Genomic DNA, 21214 nt, shown 5'->3' on the forward strand with positions numbered 1-21214 from the left:
TGTGTGTGTGTCACGCGTGCGTGCGCAGGAGGCACGGTGCAGGGGAGCACTAAATTATGGGCGTGGGCACACAAGTGCCCACAATAGGGTGTGCGCCCGTCCTTTTGGCACCCGAGGCGAAAAAGGTTCGCTATGACTGTTCTAGAAGAAATCCAGGGAGCCCTCCGCGAAACCCTGTGACTTAGCATTGACTTCCATTGGGCCACTCATTTTCCATCGCTCCGAATGATAAAAGCGGCATCTTTTTCGGCAAAAGAAAGGCCAGCTTGGCTGAGGCAGCCTGAATATTTTTTGAGTAGAGAGCAGGATTTGAAGGGTGGGAAAAGAGCAGTGGGGCGCGGGGAAGTCAACCGTGGCTTTTCATGGGATTGACAGCCGCGAGCCGAGAAGCGGATAAAACTGCTGGTTTTTTTACCCCCACACTGCCAACAGGGGTAAGGATGGATGCCCCTTTCGCCTTGAAATGTTTACGGTGGTTTTGAGCCCACCTGGATGTTCTCAACGGCAAGGAGCATGGTTTTTTTTGGGAGTTTTCTGTTACGGTCTCCCATCTTCTCGTGCGAAATTGGAAGACCACCGTAACTGGGTGGAAACGGTGGCCCTTCAGAGCCTCCCCATCCAAGTCACCCAACTTACGTTTGCGGCTTCCCCAGAATGGAATGGCTCGTCCGCCGTCTTCTTCCTTCGATGCCGTTTCTCGATCGGTTGGCGTTATCAGACAGATGTGGTTTACGAGACTGGCATGTCTTTCTCAATGGCAACAGATGCAGTTATTGTGTAAGAGCGGAGGTCCCCCCCCCCGTGCCGATTGTCCTCCCAAGTCTCTGTATGAACGGCGACGCCGTAAAGCGGAGCATCATTGCTCTACGAAATAAGTCTCGACGGTGAATTGGTCTTTTTTTTTGTCCTCTTCTAAACTCTCTCTCTGCTCTGACCCGCAACTCGGGTTATTTTATTTTTATTTTGGGGGGGGGAGGGGGGGAGTCGCCCTCGCGACCTTTGCCCCCTCGATGGACGTCCCAGCAAGACCGTCTGCTCCAAGGTGACACAACGGCTACTGTCGGTTTAGCAGATGCGGTGTCAAGGAGGGAGGCAGCCAAGTGGAGGAAATGAAACTGTCTAAGCTACTCACATTGCGGGGGGGGGAAGGGGGGGGGGAAATGTCAGCGCAGCAAGGTTTTTTTTTTTTTTAATGTCCTTTTCTTAGCTTGGAAGGATGATGCAGGGTAGAGATTTCAAGACCGTTTCTGACATGCGCAGGGCAAACTTTCAGTATTAAATCTAGAAGTCAGCGAGATATACAGGCTGGAGGGATTTCTTGGATGCCCAGTGATGACAGGAGGACGATTTACAGAATTAAATGAAAGGTGATGAAAGGGTTAAAAGTGGATGAGGACCCTTCTCTCTCCCCCCCCATTAATCAAAACATGCGCCTGCCCGCCCATGCGCACGCGTGCATACACACACACACACGGGAAATCTGTAATCTAGGGTTGAAGGTGAGATTGGATCTGGTCTTCTGTGAAATCCAGATTAGATTATCTCCCTTTGAAGGGGAAGGGAGAAAAGGTGATCATTTGAAACAGATTAGGAAGGGAGGGTCCTTAAAAGTCGATGGCGAAATAGCGAAAATGTTTAAAGATATATCTGCTAAAATGCTGGAAATGTCATCAACTACCGAGACTATGTTATCACATGTGGTGGACGTGCACGGAAGCAAGGAATGATTGGGTTAAAATACGAACACGGTTTGAGAAAATATTGCCTAGACGTATAGCGTTGAAGCCAGAGGTATTCTTATTGGGTATCTGAAATATAGTAAAGAAGATACATAATTTGATCGTACATGTTATAACAGCGGAAAGCAGATAAAATCCCGTCAGAAGGAGAGATAATAAAGAAGATTTTAGACTGCGCAAAAATGAATCGGTTAACATTGAGAATAAAAGATCGAGTAGTACTTCAAGACATGGGAGTTGAAAAACTTTGCACAAGACAGATAGGAGGGAGACGGGGAGAGAGAGGGTATAAGGTGAGTGGGTGGATGGATGGATGGATGGATGGATGGATGGATGGATGGATGGATGGATGGATAGACAGACAGACAGACAGACAGATGGTGGACAGATAGATAAGAGAGAGAGAAATGATAGATAGACAGATACAGAGATAGATACAGAGATAAATTAGAAAGATGATAGAGATAGAGTTACAGACAGACAGATAGATAGATAGATAATGGATGGATGGATGGATGGATAGATAGATAATGATAGATAGATAGATAGATAGATAGATAGATAGATAGATAGATAGATGATAGATAGATAGATAGATAGATAGATAGATAGAGAGAGAGAGAGAGAGAGAGAGAGAGAGAGAGAGAGAGAGAGAGAGAGAGAGAGAGAGAGAGAGAGTCTGGAGGCAAAGGAACAAGTAGCAGTAATTATGCCATAGGAGCCACAACATTAGATCCACAGATGTGGACATCAAATGGTTGCTTTTTGTTATCCGTGACCTCAAGCTCTTGCTGGGGAGATCTTGGATTACATGGTGGTGATCCATCCAAGACCTTTTCCATTTCCGTTGCTAACCAACGGAGAGCCAGCTGCCCATAGAGAATAGGCCTAAAAAAACGGAGCCAACCCCCCCTGGACCAACCACAGGAGCAACTGGCCAGGCTGGGAAAGATGAGTTGGACTCCTCCTGGTTTCTGTCTACACAAACCCCTCCCTCTGGGACCCCCAATCTGTGCCCCCACCCTGGGCTGCTATCAAACTGTCCCTTTTGAGACGACCAAAGGGGGGGACAGACATACAAAAAAACATACTTGGCTTCACCCGCATCTCAATGCTTAAAAAGCCCAGCTTTGGCCTGATTTGGGGAGAGGGGCTTTTCTCCATTGCCACTGTCCCTCCCCTCCCCCAAGCCCCCGCCAGGTTGAGCGTGGCCTGTCCCCTGCTATTGTAGTCCCTGGGGAAGGGGGACATTTACACCTTTGCCCCTGAATGTGACAGCTCTGTGTGTGTGTGTGTGTGGGTGTGTGAGCTCTGAAACGCCTTTTCCCAAACTGCCCTTTTCTTTCCTGCACTCGGTTTGAGCCTATTAATGGGGCGGTTTAGTCACGCTGCATGGAAGCTTTCCCTGTTCTCTATTTCACACACACACAACACACACACACACACACACACACACACACACACACACACACCATAATCCATCACATTACAACAGAGATTGAAAGATGGGGCCAGATTCTCCCTCCCCCCCCTCTCTCTCACACACACACACACTGCAAATTATCCTAAAAATACGAGTTCCAGGTGTAGTTATAAAAGACATTGCGATATCCGGAACTTTAAAATACAGTGTACATTGCTCACTAAGCTTTTGTTAGCCACTGCTAACATCCTCAGAGTGTTAAAAACCATTAAAGAGATACCTGCCTTTATACACTATTAATCAATTTGGCCATTGCGCGCATGATAGGCCCATCCACCTGTAATTAGCTTTGTTGTTTTTACACCAGGCATGTTAAATCGATGCTCCTATTTCTTCCTCCCCTATCGAACAGTTCCGGAGATCACAATGTCTGTTTCATGTATGTATGTATGTATGTATGTAAACATACATATACATTTTTTTGCTGATAAATAAATGAAGGGAGACTAGTTTAGATCTATTTCAAGCTATTTAGCTCTCATCAGCTAGCCATACCCTTACTGGGATTTGAACTTGGGCTATTTTATATGTTAGGCAGTTATATTAACCTCTAAGGGCACGAGCTCTCCTCCCTTATCAGCTGAGCCAGGGGAATGATTAGATGTTTTGGCCTACCAGGTGCCCCCCCCTCTCTCTCCTCTTTCTCTCTCTGTCTCTCCGTCTTTCTCTCCCTCCCTCCCTCCGGTGTGAAACAGGAAGATGAAAACTGAGTTTAGGGTGCTTTAAAAAAAATAACGTTCAAAGGAAGGAAGGATAGGATAGGATGGCGGGAGAGGAAGAAAGGGAGGGGTACAGTGGTGGGTTGCAGGTGGTACGCCCTGGTACAGGCGTACCGGAGCCTTCTCGGAGCATCAGGTACCATTCCGGTACAGTGCTCCGGAGCCCGAGCTCCTTACCTGTCCTTTAAAGCCTTCGCGCATGGCACATATGCATTGGAGCGGGATCCAGAACCCACCACTGGAGGGTAGTAAGAGTAGGAGAGAGAGTAAGAAGGGGAGGAAGAGGGGAGAAGTAGGGGAGATGAAGGGGAAGAAGAAAAGAGATAGGAGAGGGGGAAAGAAGAAAGGAGAGAAGAAAGGAGGTTAGGAGAAAAGGAGAGGGAAGAAGAAGTAAAATAAGATACAAGTACGGGATGGCGGGACAGCGGTTCCACCACAAAAGCGCGTAGGACAAAATCGCGCTCGACAAAAGCGCGCTGTGACGTCATCACAGCGCGACGAAAAAGATCGAAAAAATGTAAAAATAAAGCTAAAACCTTCCCCTAACCCCCCCAAACCTAACCCTAAACCTAACCCTAAACCTAACTCTTAACCTAACCCTAAACCTAACCCTAAACCTAACCGTTAAAGTAACGAAAAACGTAACGCTAACCCTTATCCTAACCCTAACGCTAACGCTAACGCTCTAAAGCTAACCCTAACCCTTAACCTAACCCTAACCCTAACCCTAACCCTAACCCTTACCTTTATGTGAATCGGCTTGCTTTAATTTAATTTTTATTAATTTTTATTTGAATTTTTCGATCTTTTTCGTCGCGCTGTGATGACGTCAAAGGCGCGATTTTGTCGATCGCGCTTTTGCCGTCCGCGCTTTTGACGGGTCACGCGGGACAGCAATCTCAATTATTATTATGAAATCTTTAGGGAAAGAATGGAATTATGCGTGTTAAAGGATAACATGTAATAACAACAGTATTCGTGAGAATGTATATTTGTGAATGTATGAGAATAAAAATAAAAAACTTTTTCTTTAAAAAAAAGGATGGGGGCTGGGTGGGACGGCTGCCCCCCCCCCTCTAACAGATTGTCCCCGTTTGGCCATTTGGCTGGGGCAAATGGGCAGCTTTCCAGGGACACTGAAAATAGGACGAATTTGTGCTCTGGCCTAGTTCTCTGTGCAAAATTGCAGTACCTTTCAAAGCAGCGTTTCTCACGTGGGGCAACTTTACAACGGGTGGACTTCAACTCCCAGAATTCTTTGCTGGCTGGGGAATTCTGGGAGTTGAAGTCCACCCGTCTTAAAAGTTGTCCAGCCTGAGAAACGCTGCCTTAAAGTATTCGGTCAGTTGTTGTTTTTTTTAAGTAAAAAAAACCAAAAACCTCAGAAAGTCTCTCCCACAATTTCATTTAAATTGAGAATTAGGGTTCTGGCCTTCAGGAATACTATGAAGAATTAATGAGGCACTTGAATCCACCCCACCACCACCCCCCGCAAACCCAATTTTATCTGAAATCGGTTTTCTGGCCAACTTCCTCATAACACGAAGATTTCCCCCCCCCACCCTGCTTTTAAAGCCCTTAATTCAAGTAACTTTGACATTTGCAAGGGAAGATGGCCCAGCCCTGCCCCTTCTCTGCCCTGCCCCTCCTTCTCCAGATGTTCCTGCTGTGGCAAAGAGAGACACAGCCCTGGTTTTTCAAGGTGATGCAGATGAGTCTTGGCGGATGATGGGCTTCCCCCCCCCCCCCGTCCCCAGGACAACACTCCCCCCCCCCCAGAATCCCATGGGGAATTACATTTCAAAGAGCCTTTCCTTGAATTTTCAGAGCCGGTTTTGCGCACGGTTTCTGTCCCGCTGATGCTTTCTGGATTCCCAAGTCCGGGAGATGGTTTGATGGTTTTCAGAAGGAAAAGTTAGAAGGGGGATGGGGTAGCCAAGCCCCCCTTTGTTTCTGCTCCGAGCAGAGTTTGATGAGTTGGCTTTCGGGCTGAAGGGGAGGACAAGATCGCCACCAAGAACGGAATGGACCTCAGAAAGTGCTCTTCCTGACCCTGGAGGCCATTAAGAAAATAACAGACAAGACTTGTAGCTCCGATGTTAGATTTGGACAGTGGTTTGCTCTCTCCTTTATGTTTCTGAAACATTTCCTTACCAGACTAATGATGATGTTACCTCGCCTGGTAATGCAACGTTCAGAAGCTGAAAAGCTTAGAGAGCAAACCCCTGCCAAAAACCGTTAAAGAAAGTTGTGATAACCAGCAGGTGCAATGGGTATCTTTTTTATTTTATTTTTCAGGGCGCTATCAAGAGTTGTGGGGAGCATTTAAGAGACGTGTACGTGTGTGTGTGTGTGTGTGTGTTTTCCAGGGACGATCCCAGCTTGCGTTGGGCATGAGTGTTTCCTTTTTCATTATCTTCAACTTTGACGTTCCTGAGATCAGCGGCGGTGAATGAGACACATCCTCTAGTTCAGACAACACCAGATATAAAGCCATTCCTGTGGCTTTAGGAGAAAGGCTTTCGTGGGTGTGTCATTTCCACCAACAGGACTTGCGAGATGATTCAGCTTCTATCCGGGAAGTCAGCAGCCACCCATGTCCCACACCGTGTTCTAACTCCCATCAGAGGCATCAATGCACCAACAATGCGCTGTCTTTCCCCGCTTACTAGGTGTTCTGTCGCGGTCCTGACAAAACCCCTTTTATTAAACGGATGTGAATTCCTCTCATTCGCATTCAGCCAAGGCCTGGCAAACAGTCTTGCAAAGGAGTATTTAGGACCACAGACCTTATCTAGCTTGGAAAGCTGGCCTGTCAATATTTTCCAAACGCAGTGGTGTGCAGGGAAAGACTTGGCACAGAGTCTCTGAGATTCACGGACAGATCTTCACACTCCTGAAACGAACGAATTGTTTCCTGTAAAAGCCCACTCCCCTTTTGCTCCTGTTTTATTTCCTATGGGAGGAGCCATTCACCATCTACCTGTGGCTTTACTCCCAAGTCGACCATGATTTCTTAACTGTTCATTTCTTCTGGCAGCTCTGTGCATGCGCACACTGAGAACAGGCTCCAGCTGTTCTTCTGCCTCACTGATGTCTGACTCTGAAGGCAGCTGATAACTGGCATACGGCCCTGGCCCCCTCTCTGCCTCCGGCACAGAGCCCTCATCCGAGCCTTCCCCACACTCCAGGCCTGGCCCAGGTTCCTCCCCAACCTCTTCACTGTCCGACTCTGGTGGGCCACAACACTAGGATCCCGGATTTAGTTCTGTTCCTCCAAACTTGACCATCCCTACTTCTTCTGGACGGATAGGGCTACTTGACCTAGCCCGAGTTTGGCATTGGCCATCATCTATCGCCGAGGAAGGAAAGAGCTGTCATGCTGGAATTCAGCTGCTCTCATCCAGGTGGATGACACCTACACTTCCCACCTGTTTAACTCCGCGGGAGTTAAAACCGCTCCCAGCATCTTCCGCCATCTGGAGCATGCAAGACCGAATTTGAGTAAGAGAGACAGATCTCAAAATTAGGTTGGTCGCTGGCTTTGAAGTTTTGAGCATCTATTTTTTCTGACTTCATTCCTTTTCTGAATTTTTTTTTTGTGTTTTGCGGCACTAGACCCAACTGCTGGCAATTTATAACTAGAATTGCCTTTTTCTTTTAAATTCACCACTTTCCTTTTCCTTCCTGTTTGGAGGTCTCTGCTCCGTTTTAAAAGCTGACTTGTTCAGTCCGCAAAGTCCTTTGGGTCTTTCAAGCAATTTGGGGGGGCCTTTCGGACCCCCCCAAATAGGGAGAAATGTTTGCGGTCAACTGCGTTAAGCAACATCTTGTGACACTGGCTAGTTTGCGGGTCCGTGACCAGAAGGGAACAAGAAATGATATTTAACTATTTTTGGGTCTGCGGAAATACCACCCCAAGAAAATAAAAAGTAAGAGCTGGAAGAGACACCCACCATAGAAAAAAGAAAGGAGGAGAGGAAGGGAAGGAAGAAAGAGGTGAGGAGAGGAAGATGGAAGAGAGAAGGAGAGCGGGTAGGAAGGGGAAGAGGAAGAGAAGAGTAGGGGAGAAGGAAGGGAAGAAGGAAGGGAAAGGAGAAGGGGAAGAAAGAAAGGAGAGAAGGGAGGGAGGGAGAGAAAGGAAGAGAGGAGGAGAGGCAGAGGACGGAAGGAAGATAGAGGTGAGGAGAGGAAGATGGAAGGGAGAATGAGAGAGGGCAGAAAGGGGAAGAGGAAGAGAGGAGTAGGGGAGACGAAAGGGAAGAAGAAAGGGAAAGGAGAGAGGAAGAAAGAAAGGAGAAAAGGGAGGGAGAGAAAGGAAGAGAGGAGGAGAGGAGATGAGAGGCAGAGGAGGGAAGGAAGATAGAGGTGAGGAGAGGAAGATGGAAGGGAGAATGAGAGAGGGCAGAAAGGGGAAGAGGAAGAGAGAAGTAGGGGAGAAGGAAGGGAAAGGAGAGGAGGAAGGAAGAAGGTAGAGAAGGGGGGGAGGGAGAAAAGAAAGGGAAAAGAAGGTTTTGTCAAAACAGGCGAGGGATAGTAAACAAAGCAACCCAAATGGTATCTTATAACCCTGTAAATGATAAATGTATAAGAACGACAAATGTAAAAAAGAATAATAACCATGTAAATGAATACCTATAATTGTATGTAGAGAACAAAAAAAAACTTTTCTAAAAAGAAAAATGAGTAGAACATGTTGGCGTTCCATTGGATTCAGCCACTCTGGCTTGGAAGCCCTGTGTGTTCGTGTGTGTGTTTCATGCACAAAGATTGGATTGCTGCTACCGCAAAACCCGAACAAGACCCAGAAAAATGAGTCTGGACCTTCCTCAAACAAACTTTAAGAGTTCTAGCGCAGAGGCCCTGTCGATATTCTTAAGCCCTGGGGACGTCAAAAGAATTGGCCTCCGATCTCCTGGTGTCTCAGGGGTCTTCTCCAAGCCCCTTCAAGATGGTCTCCAGGCGCCGCCCCGTTCCGAACATTCCCCCTTCACGTGCTCCGCCACCTCCCCAATCGAAAAGAGTTCCCACACAACCGTTGCCAAAGATAATTGCCAGCGGAAAGGGGGACCTTTTCCTGGCTGGGTCTCTCTGCTTCCGAGTAGCTGTGCTTCCTTGGCTGCTCGCCCGTCCGCATGGAAGGGAGGGGGGCAGCAAAGCCCGAGTGTGTGTGGGTGAGTGTGTGTCAGAAAGATGGAGAGGAGGAAGGGAACATTGTTGTCCCCTTCTTCCTGAGCACGGCTTAATACGTTTCTCTCCCTCCCCCAGGAGAGCAAGAGAAAGTTGGGAGTAGGACGCCTGGTTGCACGAGGATCGAGGGAGTCGGGCAGGGGTGGGGAGGCCCGTCGGCCTTCCATGATCGCTTCTTGCAGATGTTGTTGGGAACCGAGATTGTGTTGCAGTTGACACCGGACTTGTGAGAAGCTGGACCAGGGGTGAAGTGCTTCTCCCACTGTCAATCAATATGAGGGGGGGAGATGATGATAGCCAATAGCAGAGGAACGTGCGGGAAGGAGGCAGGTGTACCGAGTCCAAACCTAATTCCTACAGTCTTTTTGTTTTCACACTGACGACAACCCACTGCACCGACAACTGTTCCCCCCTGGCCCTTGGTGTGGTTAGAAGTGTTGTCGTCTGGACCGTCTCTGTGGCTTTTCTCAGTTTTACTACATGTTTTATATTTGCCTTCCCCCCACCCCAAGCAAAGGAAAACCATTTCGCGTCTTAAGATTCGGTTTCCTAGTGAGGCAAGGTTTCCGTTCGCCTTTAAAAAAAGAAATCTCTTTTAAAATAGACAAAAGCCCTTTTCACAGAAGCCGAGATGAGAAAAGAGCTTGTTTTCATGTTGAGACTTTTTGGAGGAGCGGGCCGACCTGAAATTATTCTCTTGGAAGCACCTCTGAAAGGGAAGGAAGGGAAGGAATTGTTTCGAAAGAACAGATCTGCGAAGTTAAACAGCGTGGGAAATCATCAAAAACATTGTGCCTAAATATCCCTCTGTTGGGAGCTGACAGTCCACCCTCGGCCAAAACCCAGCCAAAATGTTGCAGCGAGGCAGAGAACAAAAACAAAAAAGAAAAAACACAACAACCCCAAAACAAAACAGAAGTTTCCTCCAGGTTCGGAATTTGGAGCTGCAGCTGTGATTTTATTTTTTTTCCCCCAGCGAAGCAGATGAATTTTTTTTGCTTCGTCGTGCAGACTTTTTGCAGAAGAAAACATATTTTCTGCAGAGGAAATGAGATTAGAACGTCTGTGAGAAAGGGGCGCGTTTCAAAGCCGCTCGGTAAATATAGCAACTCAAAGCTTGCGCAACGCAACCCACTGCTCCTACACCGCGGTTCGTCGTGTCCTTTTCCGTCGCAGCTTGTCAATAAAGCTAAGATACCAGTTTAGATCGGCGTCATTTCCGAAGAACTTAAACACACACACACAGACATATACCAGTGGTGGGTTTCGGATCCCGTTCCAACCGGTACGGTTGGAATGGGCCCGGCGTCATCCACATGGACGCGTGCAGCGCGCACATGCATCTTAGCGCCTCTGCGAGCCTCCATGATGCTCCAGCTGCTCTGCAGAGCATAACGCAGGCGCTGTACACGCCATGCGCGGAAGTACGGAAGCCTTAAAAGACCGGTAAGGCGCTTGGGTAGGCGGGCGGGCTCTCCAGAACACTGTACCGGAACGGTATCCGGTGCTCCAGGCAGGCTCTGGTACGCCCATACTGGGGCGTACCACCTGCAACCCACCACTGACACTCACTCACCACCCCCACTGTAATATTGATAATTTCAGGCAGAACACATTCAGTCGTGCCATTGATAGATAGTGATTGATAGTGGAAGGCTTCCAGAAAACGCTGTTTGATCCTTGGTCCAGCCCAGGTTAGCGTTGGCACTCACCATGGTGTGTTGTGTTCCAGGTTTTAACAGGGCATGGCACGGACTGATAATGGTGTAAGAGAAGTTGTGTTCCGAGTTTTGAAGGGCTGTGTGTGTGTGTGTGTGTGCCTAATGGATTGTGGGAAAGCCTGGTGCGAGGCCAGCAAAGATCTTTGGCCCAACTTTAGCCGAACCTGATAGTCCCTTCACAAGTGAGGCCTACGTTGGCTTACCCATCGAATAGGCTGTGTTGGTTGGGTGAGGCTACACAATTGTCAGAAATCTGTGGGGTGAGACACAAGCTGTGTGTGTGTGAGAGAGAGAGAGAGAGAGAGGGAGGGAGGGAGGGAGAGATGGTAAAGTATTTTGGCAAATGGCACCACCAATGTTTTCCATGGCTCAGGGGCGACTTTTTCTGCCACTGTGTGGAAGCCACGTTGGAGAAAGGAAGGTTGATGGCAGATTTTCATGATTGCAGAGATGATCAAACGCTCGTCTCCTTTCCAAACGCCTTGGATCCATGCAAAAACGCTTCACGGAAATTCAGTTCACTGCCCGGTTTGAGCAATGTATATTAGATTAGATTTACAGGGGTTGGACTAGAAGACCTCCAAGGTCCCCTCCAATTCTGTTATCCTGTCATGTTCCACGAGAGAGACGTCACCATGACTGGGTACGTTTCCTGTTCCCCTTATCCCAAAACCAGTGAATGGTGGAACCCAGTGGTGGGAGATCCTACTGGTTGAACAACCAGTTCGGTGATCGCGCGCAGCTTGGAGAAAACTTACCGTCCGCATTACTGCTGCGGAGGGAAACAGCTGAGGCGCACCAACCCGCTCTGCCGCACAACTCAGCTGAGAAGATATAGGTCAGTAGGGCGCGCAGCTGATCGTCGGAGCTACCGGTTTGCCCAAACCGATCCGGACAGGCTGCGTCTCACCGCTGTGGAAGCTATATACGGCACATAAAATGGTGGGACTTGCAGATTATGGGAGAAGAGAGCTGAACATTTCTCTCTTTTCAGAACCGGAGGACATTTATTTCTGTTTGGGTAAAATAAGGGACTGCAGTCCGCGCACACACCAGTAATTCTTTTCCCAACCAAACGCATCTCGCGTCTTCCCAATAGCTTCGCCACGTCGGTGGGTTGTTCCTGGGGGAAACGTGGTTCAGCCACACAAGTTGCGGACTTCCAGCTTGGGTCAAAAAAAAGAGCAAAACCAGCCCACCCCACCTCTGCCCAAAACCTTTGGGTGGGAAAGCGCTGTGGCTTTTGCAATGTGCTTGTGTGTGTTTTCCTTCACTCCAACCTCTCGGTTGCTACGGAAAAGTTGAACCAATAAAAGTCTCGTGTGTTGGTGGCCGTTGCACCTGCTCGGTTTGTCAGATGCTTTCAAAGGCACAAGTGTGGGCAGCTTCCCTCTCTATTCCCCTCCTTCTCTCTGCGGTGTCTGTCTCTCTCTCTCTCTCTCTCTCTCTCCCGCATCCTCTTTGCCAGCTTCCCAGATTTCGCACTGGGAAGTCCATCTTCTCAGCCAGACGCAGAAAGTGTGATTTGTTTTTGCATGTTTGCAAAGTAATTAACTCGGTGCTTTCATGGATTGGGAAATGCTTGAGAGGTTCGGGTGCGTTTCAGGCAGCCCTGGAGTCACTCCGGGTGGAAAAATAACGGAGGTTTGTTTACCTGCCCGGCCCTTCACATTCTTGGCAAGTGGGAAAAAGGTGTTTTCAGAAAATGTGGCAAGGGGTAACAGAGGCAAGGGGTAGGTGGTATGTCGTCCCCCCCCCCCACGTAGCCTCCTTGCCCCAAGTAAAGGAAAATGCACAAAAATTGCTTTGAAATTACTGTATTTTTCAGAGTATAAGATGTACTGGTGTATAAGACGCACCAAGTTATTGAAGAGGCAATTTTTTTTAAAAAAGGTTTTGCACTCTGCAGACCTCCCCAAAAATGGCCCATTTTTTTGTCCAAAAAAAAAGGCATGCATAGCCTTTAGGAGGCTTATAGAGTGCTCCTGAAGGCTGGGGGAGGGGGGGGGCAGAAACGATCAGAAAACGGTCCATTTCTCTCTCGTTTCTGCCCTCCCCAGCCCCCAGCAGCACTCTGGAAGCCTCCTAAAGCCTTTGCACGGCCATTTTTGCAAAGGAGGTGGTTTCGGGATGCCAAAAATGCTGTATTCAATGTATAAGACGCACCCAGATTTTCACCCTCTTTTTTGAGGGAAAAGGGCGCGTCTTATACTCCGTAAAATATGGTAAACAGCTGGACAGTCCTTTAACCCAGTGTTTCTCAACCTTGGCCACTTGAAGATGTCCGGACTTCAACTCCCAGAATTCCCCAGCCAGCATTCGCTGGCTGGGGAATTCTGGGAGTTGAAGTCCGGACATCTTCAAGTGGCCAAGGTTGAGAAACACTGCTTTAACCAATACTCATGTTTACCTGCACGCGGGAAAACCGACCTCACTGCCATTTTTAAGGAGCATGAACTGAGTTCAGAGGGGAACAAGTGAGTGAGATTTCCTACAGAAAATAAGAGAACAGACTACGCAGCCCAGGGAGACAAAATTGCAAAGGGGAGGATGGAGTTGGAAAAGGGAACGCCCAGCCTACGAACACCAGGGATTGTAGTCCTCCCAGAGAGAGTGGGGGATGGTTTTGGTAGCGAAAGAGCTTTCAGCGGGTGGGTGTTGGTTGGCAAGAGGCCATCTGGCAACCGGAGTCCCCCGAGCATGGAAAGGTCTCCTAGGCCTTGACATTTTTGCTGATGTATTTCGAGCTCCTGCCAACTGTGCTATCACCTTGCCTGCTGATCTTATGATTAGGCCTCGGCCTGAAGATGAGGGTGGGGGGAGAGATGGCCCTCCAAAGCAGGGGAGGGGGAGAAGCCTCTCTTGGCCTTCGACCACACTCGGCTTCGCCACGGTCACGCAGGACCCGCCAGGCGCGTCCGACCCGAAGCTCCGTCAACGAAGGGGTGGTGGTGTTTGCTACGAGCCCCGTTGAGAGCCGCGTGCTCAGGAACAAGCGCTGTGTTGCTCGGGAACATCTGTTTGGAACTCAGAACGGGAATAAGATGCAGAGAAAGTCTGCTTTGGAAGTTTGGTTCATGCCCCTCCATATCTCTCTTGCAACCCTTTGGGGGGGGGGTAGGTTCCAAGAAGGCTTCACCGGCAGCCGGGTGGCATCCTTTGGACCCAACAAGTGGTTTGAAACCTTCGACAAACCAGCACGAAACATCTGTGGGATGGGAGGCGACCACGCCCTTCTGGGAAGGGCATGATGGGGACTGGCAAGAGCCTAGGTGGCACAGTGGTTAAATGCAGCACTGCAGGCTACTGCTAGATCAGCAGGTCAGCGGTTCAAATCTCACCGGCTCAGGGTTGACTCAGCCTTCCATCCTTCCGAGGTGGGTAAAATGAGGACCCAGATTGTTGGGGGCAATATGCTGACTCTCTGTAAACCGCTTAGAGAGGCCTGAAAGGCCTATGAAGCGGTATATAAGTCTACTGCTATTGCTATTGACTGCAGTGTGCTGGGATAGCAGCACCATTGGTCTTGTCATTTTTCGGAAACGCACCTTGCCTGTTTTGTTGCGTGTGTCCAATTGTCCGGCCTCTCTGATGGGGAGGGGGCAATGGGACTTCACCCAAGGGGGTCTCAGACATCCTTTCTGATTGGCTGGCTATTTACCTAAAGAAGTGACTGGGGGGCGGTTGATTGGCAGCCTGACTTTTCCACAATTTTTAACTTTGGATGTCACAAAGTCGAAAGGAACAACCACGAGAAAGTTCGTGGTTACCTGCCAAAGCCTGATTGGTTGGCATTCGGTGTGTGTGTGTGTCTCTGTGTGTGTGTGCAATTAATTGGTTTTGTCTCTTCTTTAAAAGTCATCTTCCTCTTCTTGACTGCTACATTAACCTTTTCTAAAAATCATTTTTGTTGCCCTGCCGGAGTCGCCTTACAGATAAGAGACGGGGGGGCGGTGGGGAAGTTTAATAAATAAATAATAATAAAACCCATCCATCCCAGAAAAGAGGCTCTTTTGCCAAGGCTGTGAGATCTGCCATCTACCTCCCCCCCCAAAAAAAACTACCCCTCCCCCTCCCTCCCATCTGCAAAAGAAATCTCTTTCCTGCGGAGCAAAAATGGACCGGGGGGGGGGGGAAAGAGGGGGGGAGTGTCAGACTCCCCCCTCCCCCAAAGGGGATGGTAGGAAAGAACAGGCCCCTGTTCTGAGCTCCGCCACCTGCTTCTCCGTCCCCCCCTCCTCCTCGCCCTCCCCCTCCCCTTCAGCCATCCCCACAGGCCGGCTGGGCTGGGACCAGCAGCATTTGCCAAATAGCATTCGGATGCTGTCACCGTTTCCTTTTTCCTATGCAGCCGCAGGAGGAGGAGCAGCAGCAGAAAAAGATCCCCCGTCGGCCCTGGTGTGCAAAGACTCCGGGGCAAATGCAAACCATCTTGGTTGGTTTAAATCAAAGCAAGGGGGGTCTGGAACCTAGACCGGACCTCTTGCGAGTGCACAGGGCAAGTTTGGGAGACGGAGGTGCAGGAGGGAGGGGGGGGGGAAGGAAGTTTGAGCTTCCTTGGCCTGGTAGATTCTCAAAGAACCCAGTTGCTTCTTTGGCCATCCGATCTGGTTCCGAATCCCGAAAAGCCATCAGCTGGTCTTCCTAATAGGAAAGGTGGAGAGGGACAAAAATGAGAGGGTTTCAGGTAGGTGGGATCCCTCGAGGATCCTGCCTCGTTGGAGCAGATGGGGATTTCCTTCCTGCCCCAAGAGACCCCACGTCAAGTGGGGAGGGGAGGGGAGGAAGAAACCCTCAGAGTGGCCCTGGAAAAGTCCGGAGGTGGTGATGGGCCAGAGGGATTTCTTCCCCTTCCCTCCCCACCCCCCATTCTGGCCCAGTGATATATAGGCCGAGCGATCGGAGCGACTGGTGGAAGAGGCATAGCAGGATCTCGGCAAGCGGCCAGCAGATTCTGCTGCAGCTGCGGCATTGTGAAGTCATCGCCTTAACAACCGCTGCAAACAGAATAACAAAGTCTGGGTTCTTTGCATCACGATTCCCCCTGCTCCGATTCCAGAACCAGCCGGCCCCGTCTTTAAGGTTCACCTTTCCTTTTCCAATTAGCCAGGCACGCAGTTTGCAAAATTCTTTGGCTGGGTCGTTTTTTCCCCCCTCTCCTTAAATCTCATCCTTTAAGGAAAAGCATCTTCTGGAAAACCTCATAATGATAGTTTTATTAATGTATCTTCGAGAAGTATTTGGTTTTGGGAAAAGTCAGGTTAGCTGCACGGAAGGGCCTCTCCGGTACGAGTTTCTGCCGAAATATAATTAAATAGATCTCCTCTCGGATTGGACCCGTTGCCAGGGGATTTGACAGTGAGCTGAACTGGTTTGCTGCTGTTTTTTCTACAATATATATGGAGCTCAGATTTAGGGATCGTTGGAAACACATCCTTTCAAACGATTGGTGTTTACAGTCTTAGGTGGGCTCGAACTGACATGGGTTCCTACCGTTTTGGACCGTTTCAGCTGAACCGGTAGTAATAAGTTTGGCGGCCTGGGCTGCTGGAATCGGCAGCAACCCAGGCCTGCTACACCTCTGAACTGGTTCTCCGGTTCATCTTGTTTTTCGGTTCTGCGCATGCGGAGAAAAATTTGAATCGCACTGTGCATGCGTGAGGGGCCCCCACATGAGCGAACCGACAGTAACTGCCTGCCGGAACCCACCCCTGGACTCGATGTGTTTTGAGACCTCTCTCGTGCTCAAAAGTGGACTTTCTTTGTACATGCCAGGTACAGAAGAAGCAAAATATCTGTATTTGCAGCCGTCGATACAAGTTCAGGCTTTTTAACTTCCTGCTGAATTTTTAGTTAAACTTCTTTGTTTGGAGACCCTGCAGGGAGTGATGAAGGATGCCATGTTAGGATGCTCGCATTTGGAGTTTTAACCTCGGACCCAATTTTCTCTTCTTCGCTCCCCATTTTCTAGTGAAGGAGGAAAAGGGGGTTTCTTTATTAATTGGGGGTGGGGGGAAGCAGCTTTCGTGAACCGGTGGAAGAGGCTACAAACTGGATCCGATTGGTCGTAATATCGGCCCTCCTTTGACAGATGTTTGTTCTTTTTTTTAATGCAGTGGAAAATAACCAATTTTTTTTTTAAAATAAGTCCTTTTTTTCCTCCCCTTTCAGGTCCCATCTGATCCGCTTGTCCCCAAGAAACTCAAAACAGACGATGCCCTGCAGTCTCCCTTACTTGGGGATAAGGAGAAGCAGTCCAGCTGGCTACGATCCTTGTCCAATTCATCCAGTAAGGTGAGTTTTGGGGGAAAGATGTCAGGTTTTGAAGGCTGAAAGGGGCAGCACCCCCAAAATGGCCCTTGGTTGGATTTGAGTCTGGATAGCTTTGCATTGGCTTCATTTATTGGAGTGTGATGTTGGGCCAGTAGGCTCTGCACACCCTTGCTTCTGTGCGGTACGCAACACTCACAAACCTTGATACCATTTACTCAGAGCAGGGATTGGCAACCTTAAACACTCAAAGAGCCATAAAAATCCTAACTGGAAGCTGATCAGAAGTCCGTTCCTCCCCCCCCCCCAATAGAGTCTCCTTCTAGCGCAGCATCCTTTTTCCTCTATCTGTCCTAACCGAAAGCCCTATCAATTGTGGAGCCAACCACCGACAGGGAGCCACAGCAGAGGGATGAAAGTGCCACTTGCAGCTCCGGAGCCGCAGGTTGCTCATCCCTGTCCTAGGGATAAGCCTTCTGCTTTCAGCCTTTCAGAGATTCTGAAGCCTGGATCTACAAAACTCGATCCCTTTCCAGTCTCCATCCAGTCAGTCGTTTGCTATATCTTTGTTTTATCCATTTGTCTCTTATGGGGTTTTTTTCCTCATCTCTTTTTTTAACAAAATCAGAATATTGGGTGTCTTCATCCGCGGCAGCGTCTTTCTGCATTCCGGCCCTGGTCCCCCGCCGTTTCAGCCAGCGAGAAGGACGTCGCCAACCACATCCCGACATTAATTAGAGACAGGTAAGAAGGAGAGTTTTCCCCCAGAGCCGAAATTTGAAGGCCGTTATATTTAATAGGTGGCCAGGTGCGTTACCTGAATGCAAGGGCTCTGAAAAGTATCCCACAGGGAGCATCAACGCCACAAGATCTTCATATCTGGGCACAATTAAGATGCTACAGACAGGATTGGGGGTATAAAATTAAGACTTTTGGAGCGTAGGGTAATATCACTCGGTTGAGCTAGAGAGGTTGATGGGTCAGATGAATAAATTGTGTCTATGGTCACAGCCAGTGGTTAAGACGCTGAGCTTGTCGAGCAGAAAGGTCAGCAGATTGGCGGTTCGAATCCCCAGCGCCACCTAACAGAGTGAGCTCCTGTTACTTGCCCCAGCTTCTAAGAAGGCTGAGGGATGTGGTGGCTCACTGGCTAAGATGTTGAGCTTGTCGACCAGAAAGGCCAGCTGTTTTGCAGTTCGAATCCCTAGTGCTGCGTAACAGAGTGAACTCCCATGACGTGTCCCAGCTTCTGCCAACCTAGCAGTTTGAAAGCGCGTAAAAAAATGCAAGTAGAAAAATAGGAACCACTTATGTTCAAACATTGTGATGCCCACATAGTTGTGTGATTGCTGGCAGCGGATTCAAAAATTACAACGGTTGCTGCGTTGTGGGGGGTGGGTCATGTGATTCCCTTTTGCGACCTCCTGACTAGCAAAGTCAAATGGGGAAGCCAGGTTCACATTCTTAATTTAATAACTGCAGTGAAAGGGGCAAAATTCACCTTACAACCATCTTGTTTAGCATCAGAGATTTTGGGCTCAATCGTGGTCGTAAGTCAAGAACTACCTATATATTTCCTAACTTTTTTTAAAAAAAAGGATAACTATGTTACTTTGTCTCTTTAAAATTTGGGGGCAGCAAAATAAAGACTTAGTTTGCCCGGTGAAGAAGGGAACTTTTAAAAACTGGCAATTAAACCTTTTGATGATTCATTGCGTTAATGAGAAACCTTCCCAAGGAGCGATTTCCTCTAATGAGTCACCCCAAAATAGCTTTGTGGGGGCTTGCGAGGTAACCCAGCCTTCTTTTCTTGCACAGTTGCTATTCGTATAAAAGTTTTGAGAACTCCGTCGCACCCAACGTGGCGCTGGCCCCCCCTCCTCAGCCAAAGATCGTGAGCAACCCACTGTGCCCCCCGGCTGCCTTGCGGAACGCCGAGCCCCTCAGCAGCCCTCCCCAGCTCCGGAAAAGGAAACACGTCGCCGAACACACAGTTGTGCCCGAACCACCGCCCCCCGCCGCAGCCGTGCCCACCGTCGTCCCTCCCGTCCCTGCCGCGGAAGAAGAGAAGGAATCTGAAGCCGAGATAGAAGTGGAAACCCGAGAAGAGTGTGAGTGGGGCTTTTTCAAAGGGGAGGAAAATCCTTGGCCTCTTTGGCTGAGGAAAAAAAAATGGATTTGGTGGTCCACTAATTGTCAAGCACCAGGGAAAATCAGGAGATCGAGGCAGTTCAAATGAGTATTAAAAATTATTGTAAGAACCAGAACTACTAACAGTCAAGGGGAAGTAGCGGGAGATAAGAATGAGAAGGAATTCAAGAAGGGCTAGGCTTAGATCTCTTGTGGGAGCGCAGGGACTCACGACTGATGACGCATTTGACTCCTCCCTCCCTCGGGCTTATTGTCTCCTACAATAATTTCACGCTACAAGCCATCCTTCCAATCGGTTGAACTTTTGAAAAAGCAAACTGCCTTTGGAAGGCGGTCCCTGGGCTTCAGGCCCGTCTGGAGGTGGTGGCCAGAGAGAGAACGGGACTTCCCTTGAGTGCTGTTCAGCGCCACTATTCTGCAAGGTTGAACGAATGCTGGTCTCAGCTTCACACAGTCGAAATATGTCCTGTTTCAGAGACAGAAGTGCATGACACGCTTCCAGCCAACGTGTTGTGTTTCTTCGCACTCGCACTCCCTACCTTTATGGTTATAGGGCCAGGATGGCAAACCTATTGCATGCATGCCACAGGTGGCACGCTCTCTGCCGGCACGCGAACCGGCACCCCAGCTGAGCTCCACTGTACATGGGCACGCCTCCTGCTGACCAGCTGATTGAGAATGTAACTATAAACAGTACACCCCATAGGAAGGGCCTCGCAGGAGCAGATAGAGGTAAATCCTAGAGGGGCAGGAAATGCATCACTGAACAACGGAGATGAATGCTAGAGAGGAATAAAGCTGCATACAAGGCCGATATAACACCTGTAACAGCGTACACATGCACAGGGGGGCTTCAAGGGAGGCCTGCTAGACCCAGAACGGAGCGCGGGGGGCTATGCGGGCATGCATGAGGAGAGTGCATAGGTGGTCGTGTACGCATGTGCAGAAGGGCTGGGGGTTCACGGACTCATTGTATTATGGGTGTGGGCACGGTGCACATGTGCTTTCGGCATGCGAGGACAAAAAGGTTAGCCATCACTGTTATAGGGCATGACGGTGAAACAGGGTTTGACTTATGCTCCCCACAAGCCCCACACATTGCCTGAGGATGAGGCTCATTGCCGCGGCTTCTTTCCTTCCCTCTCTCTGCAGTCACTTCCTCCCTGTCCTCGCTCTCCTCGCCGTCCTTCACCTCTTCGGGTTCAGCCAAGGATATGAATTCCCCCAGCCTGCAAGTCCAGCCCGCCGCCGGCAACGCCGTCTTTGAAGTGTCAAGTCACGCCGAGCCTCAGAACGGGCCCAACGGGCTGGAAGCTGAGCTGGAGCATCTGAGGCAGGCCTTGGATGGCGGCCTGGACACCAAAGAAGCCAAAGAGAAATTCCTCCACGAGGTGGTGAAGATGAGGGTGAAGCAGGAGGAGAAGCTCAACGCCGCCTTGCAGGCCAAGCGCAGTCTCCACCAGGTAATTGGGGGGGGGGCACCCGGAGCCCATGGCATGGAAGGGACCCCAGTAGCACTAGATTCAAGTCTCGGGGAGGGGGGGGGACTCCCATTTCACTCTCCGCTGCTTCAAATGGTCCCGCTGGATCCTTGAAGCTCAGATTGGATGGGGTTGTGTTACAGTTCCTTGACATACAACAGTTCATTTAGTGACTGTTTGAACTTACGGCGGCACTGAAAAAAATGTGACATGACCTTGGCAGCGTCTCCATGGTCACATGATTTACCATATTTTTCAGAGTATAAGATGCACCGGAGTATAAGATGCACCAAGATTTTGAAGAAGCAAATTTTAAAAAAAAGGCTTTTGCACTCTGCAGACCTCCCAGAAACAGCCCATTTTTTGCAAAAATGGGCCCGTATTTTTGTCAAAAAAAAGGGCACGCATAGCCTTTAGGAGGCTTATATAGTGCTCCTGGGGGTGGGGGTGGGGGTAAACG

General features: G+C 49.3%; 1 protein-coding gene across 2 annotated transcripts in view; it reads left to right on the forward strand.

Annotated features, from left to right (window-relative positions):
- SKI (SKI proto-oncogene) overlaps positions 1-21214 on the forward strand; it is a 150299-nt gene that overhangs the window by 111107 nt on the left and 17978 nt on the right. For both annotated transcript variants that reach the window (XR_015695104.1, XM_014060350.2), the window contains exons 2-5: positions 17024-17146; positions 17751-17866; positions 18941-19233; positions 20426-20736. Coding sequence is in view for 1 of the 2 variants with exons in the window: in XM_014060350.2 (XP_013915825.2) it covers positions 17024-17146; positions 17751-17866; positions 18941-19233; positions 20426-20736 (843 nt within the window). In the remaining variant the exon portion in view is untranslated. The remainder of the gene's footprint in view (positions 1-17023; positions 17147-17750; positions 17867-18940; positions 19234-20425; positions 20737-21214) is intronic.

Source organism: Thamnophis sirtalis, unplaced genomic scaffold, assembly GCF_051295495.1.
Source record: "Thamnophis sirtalis isolate CommonGarterSnake01/CBP01778 unplaced genomic scaffold, rThaSir2_p1.2 scaffold_15, whole genome shotgun sequence".
Lineage (NCBI taxonomy): Eukaryota > Metazoa > Chordata > Lepidosauria > Squamata > Natricidae > Thamnophis > Thamnophis sirtalis.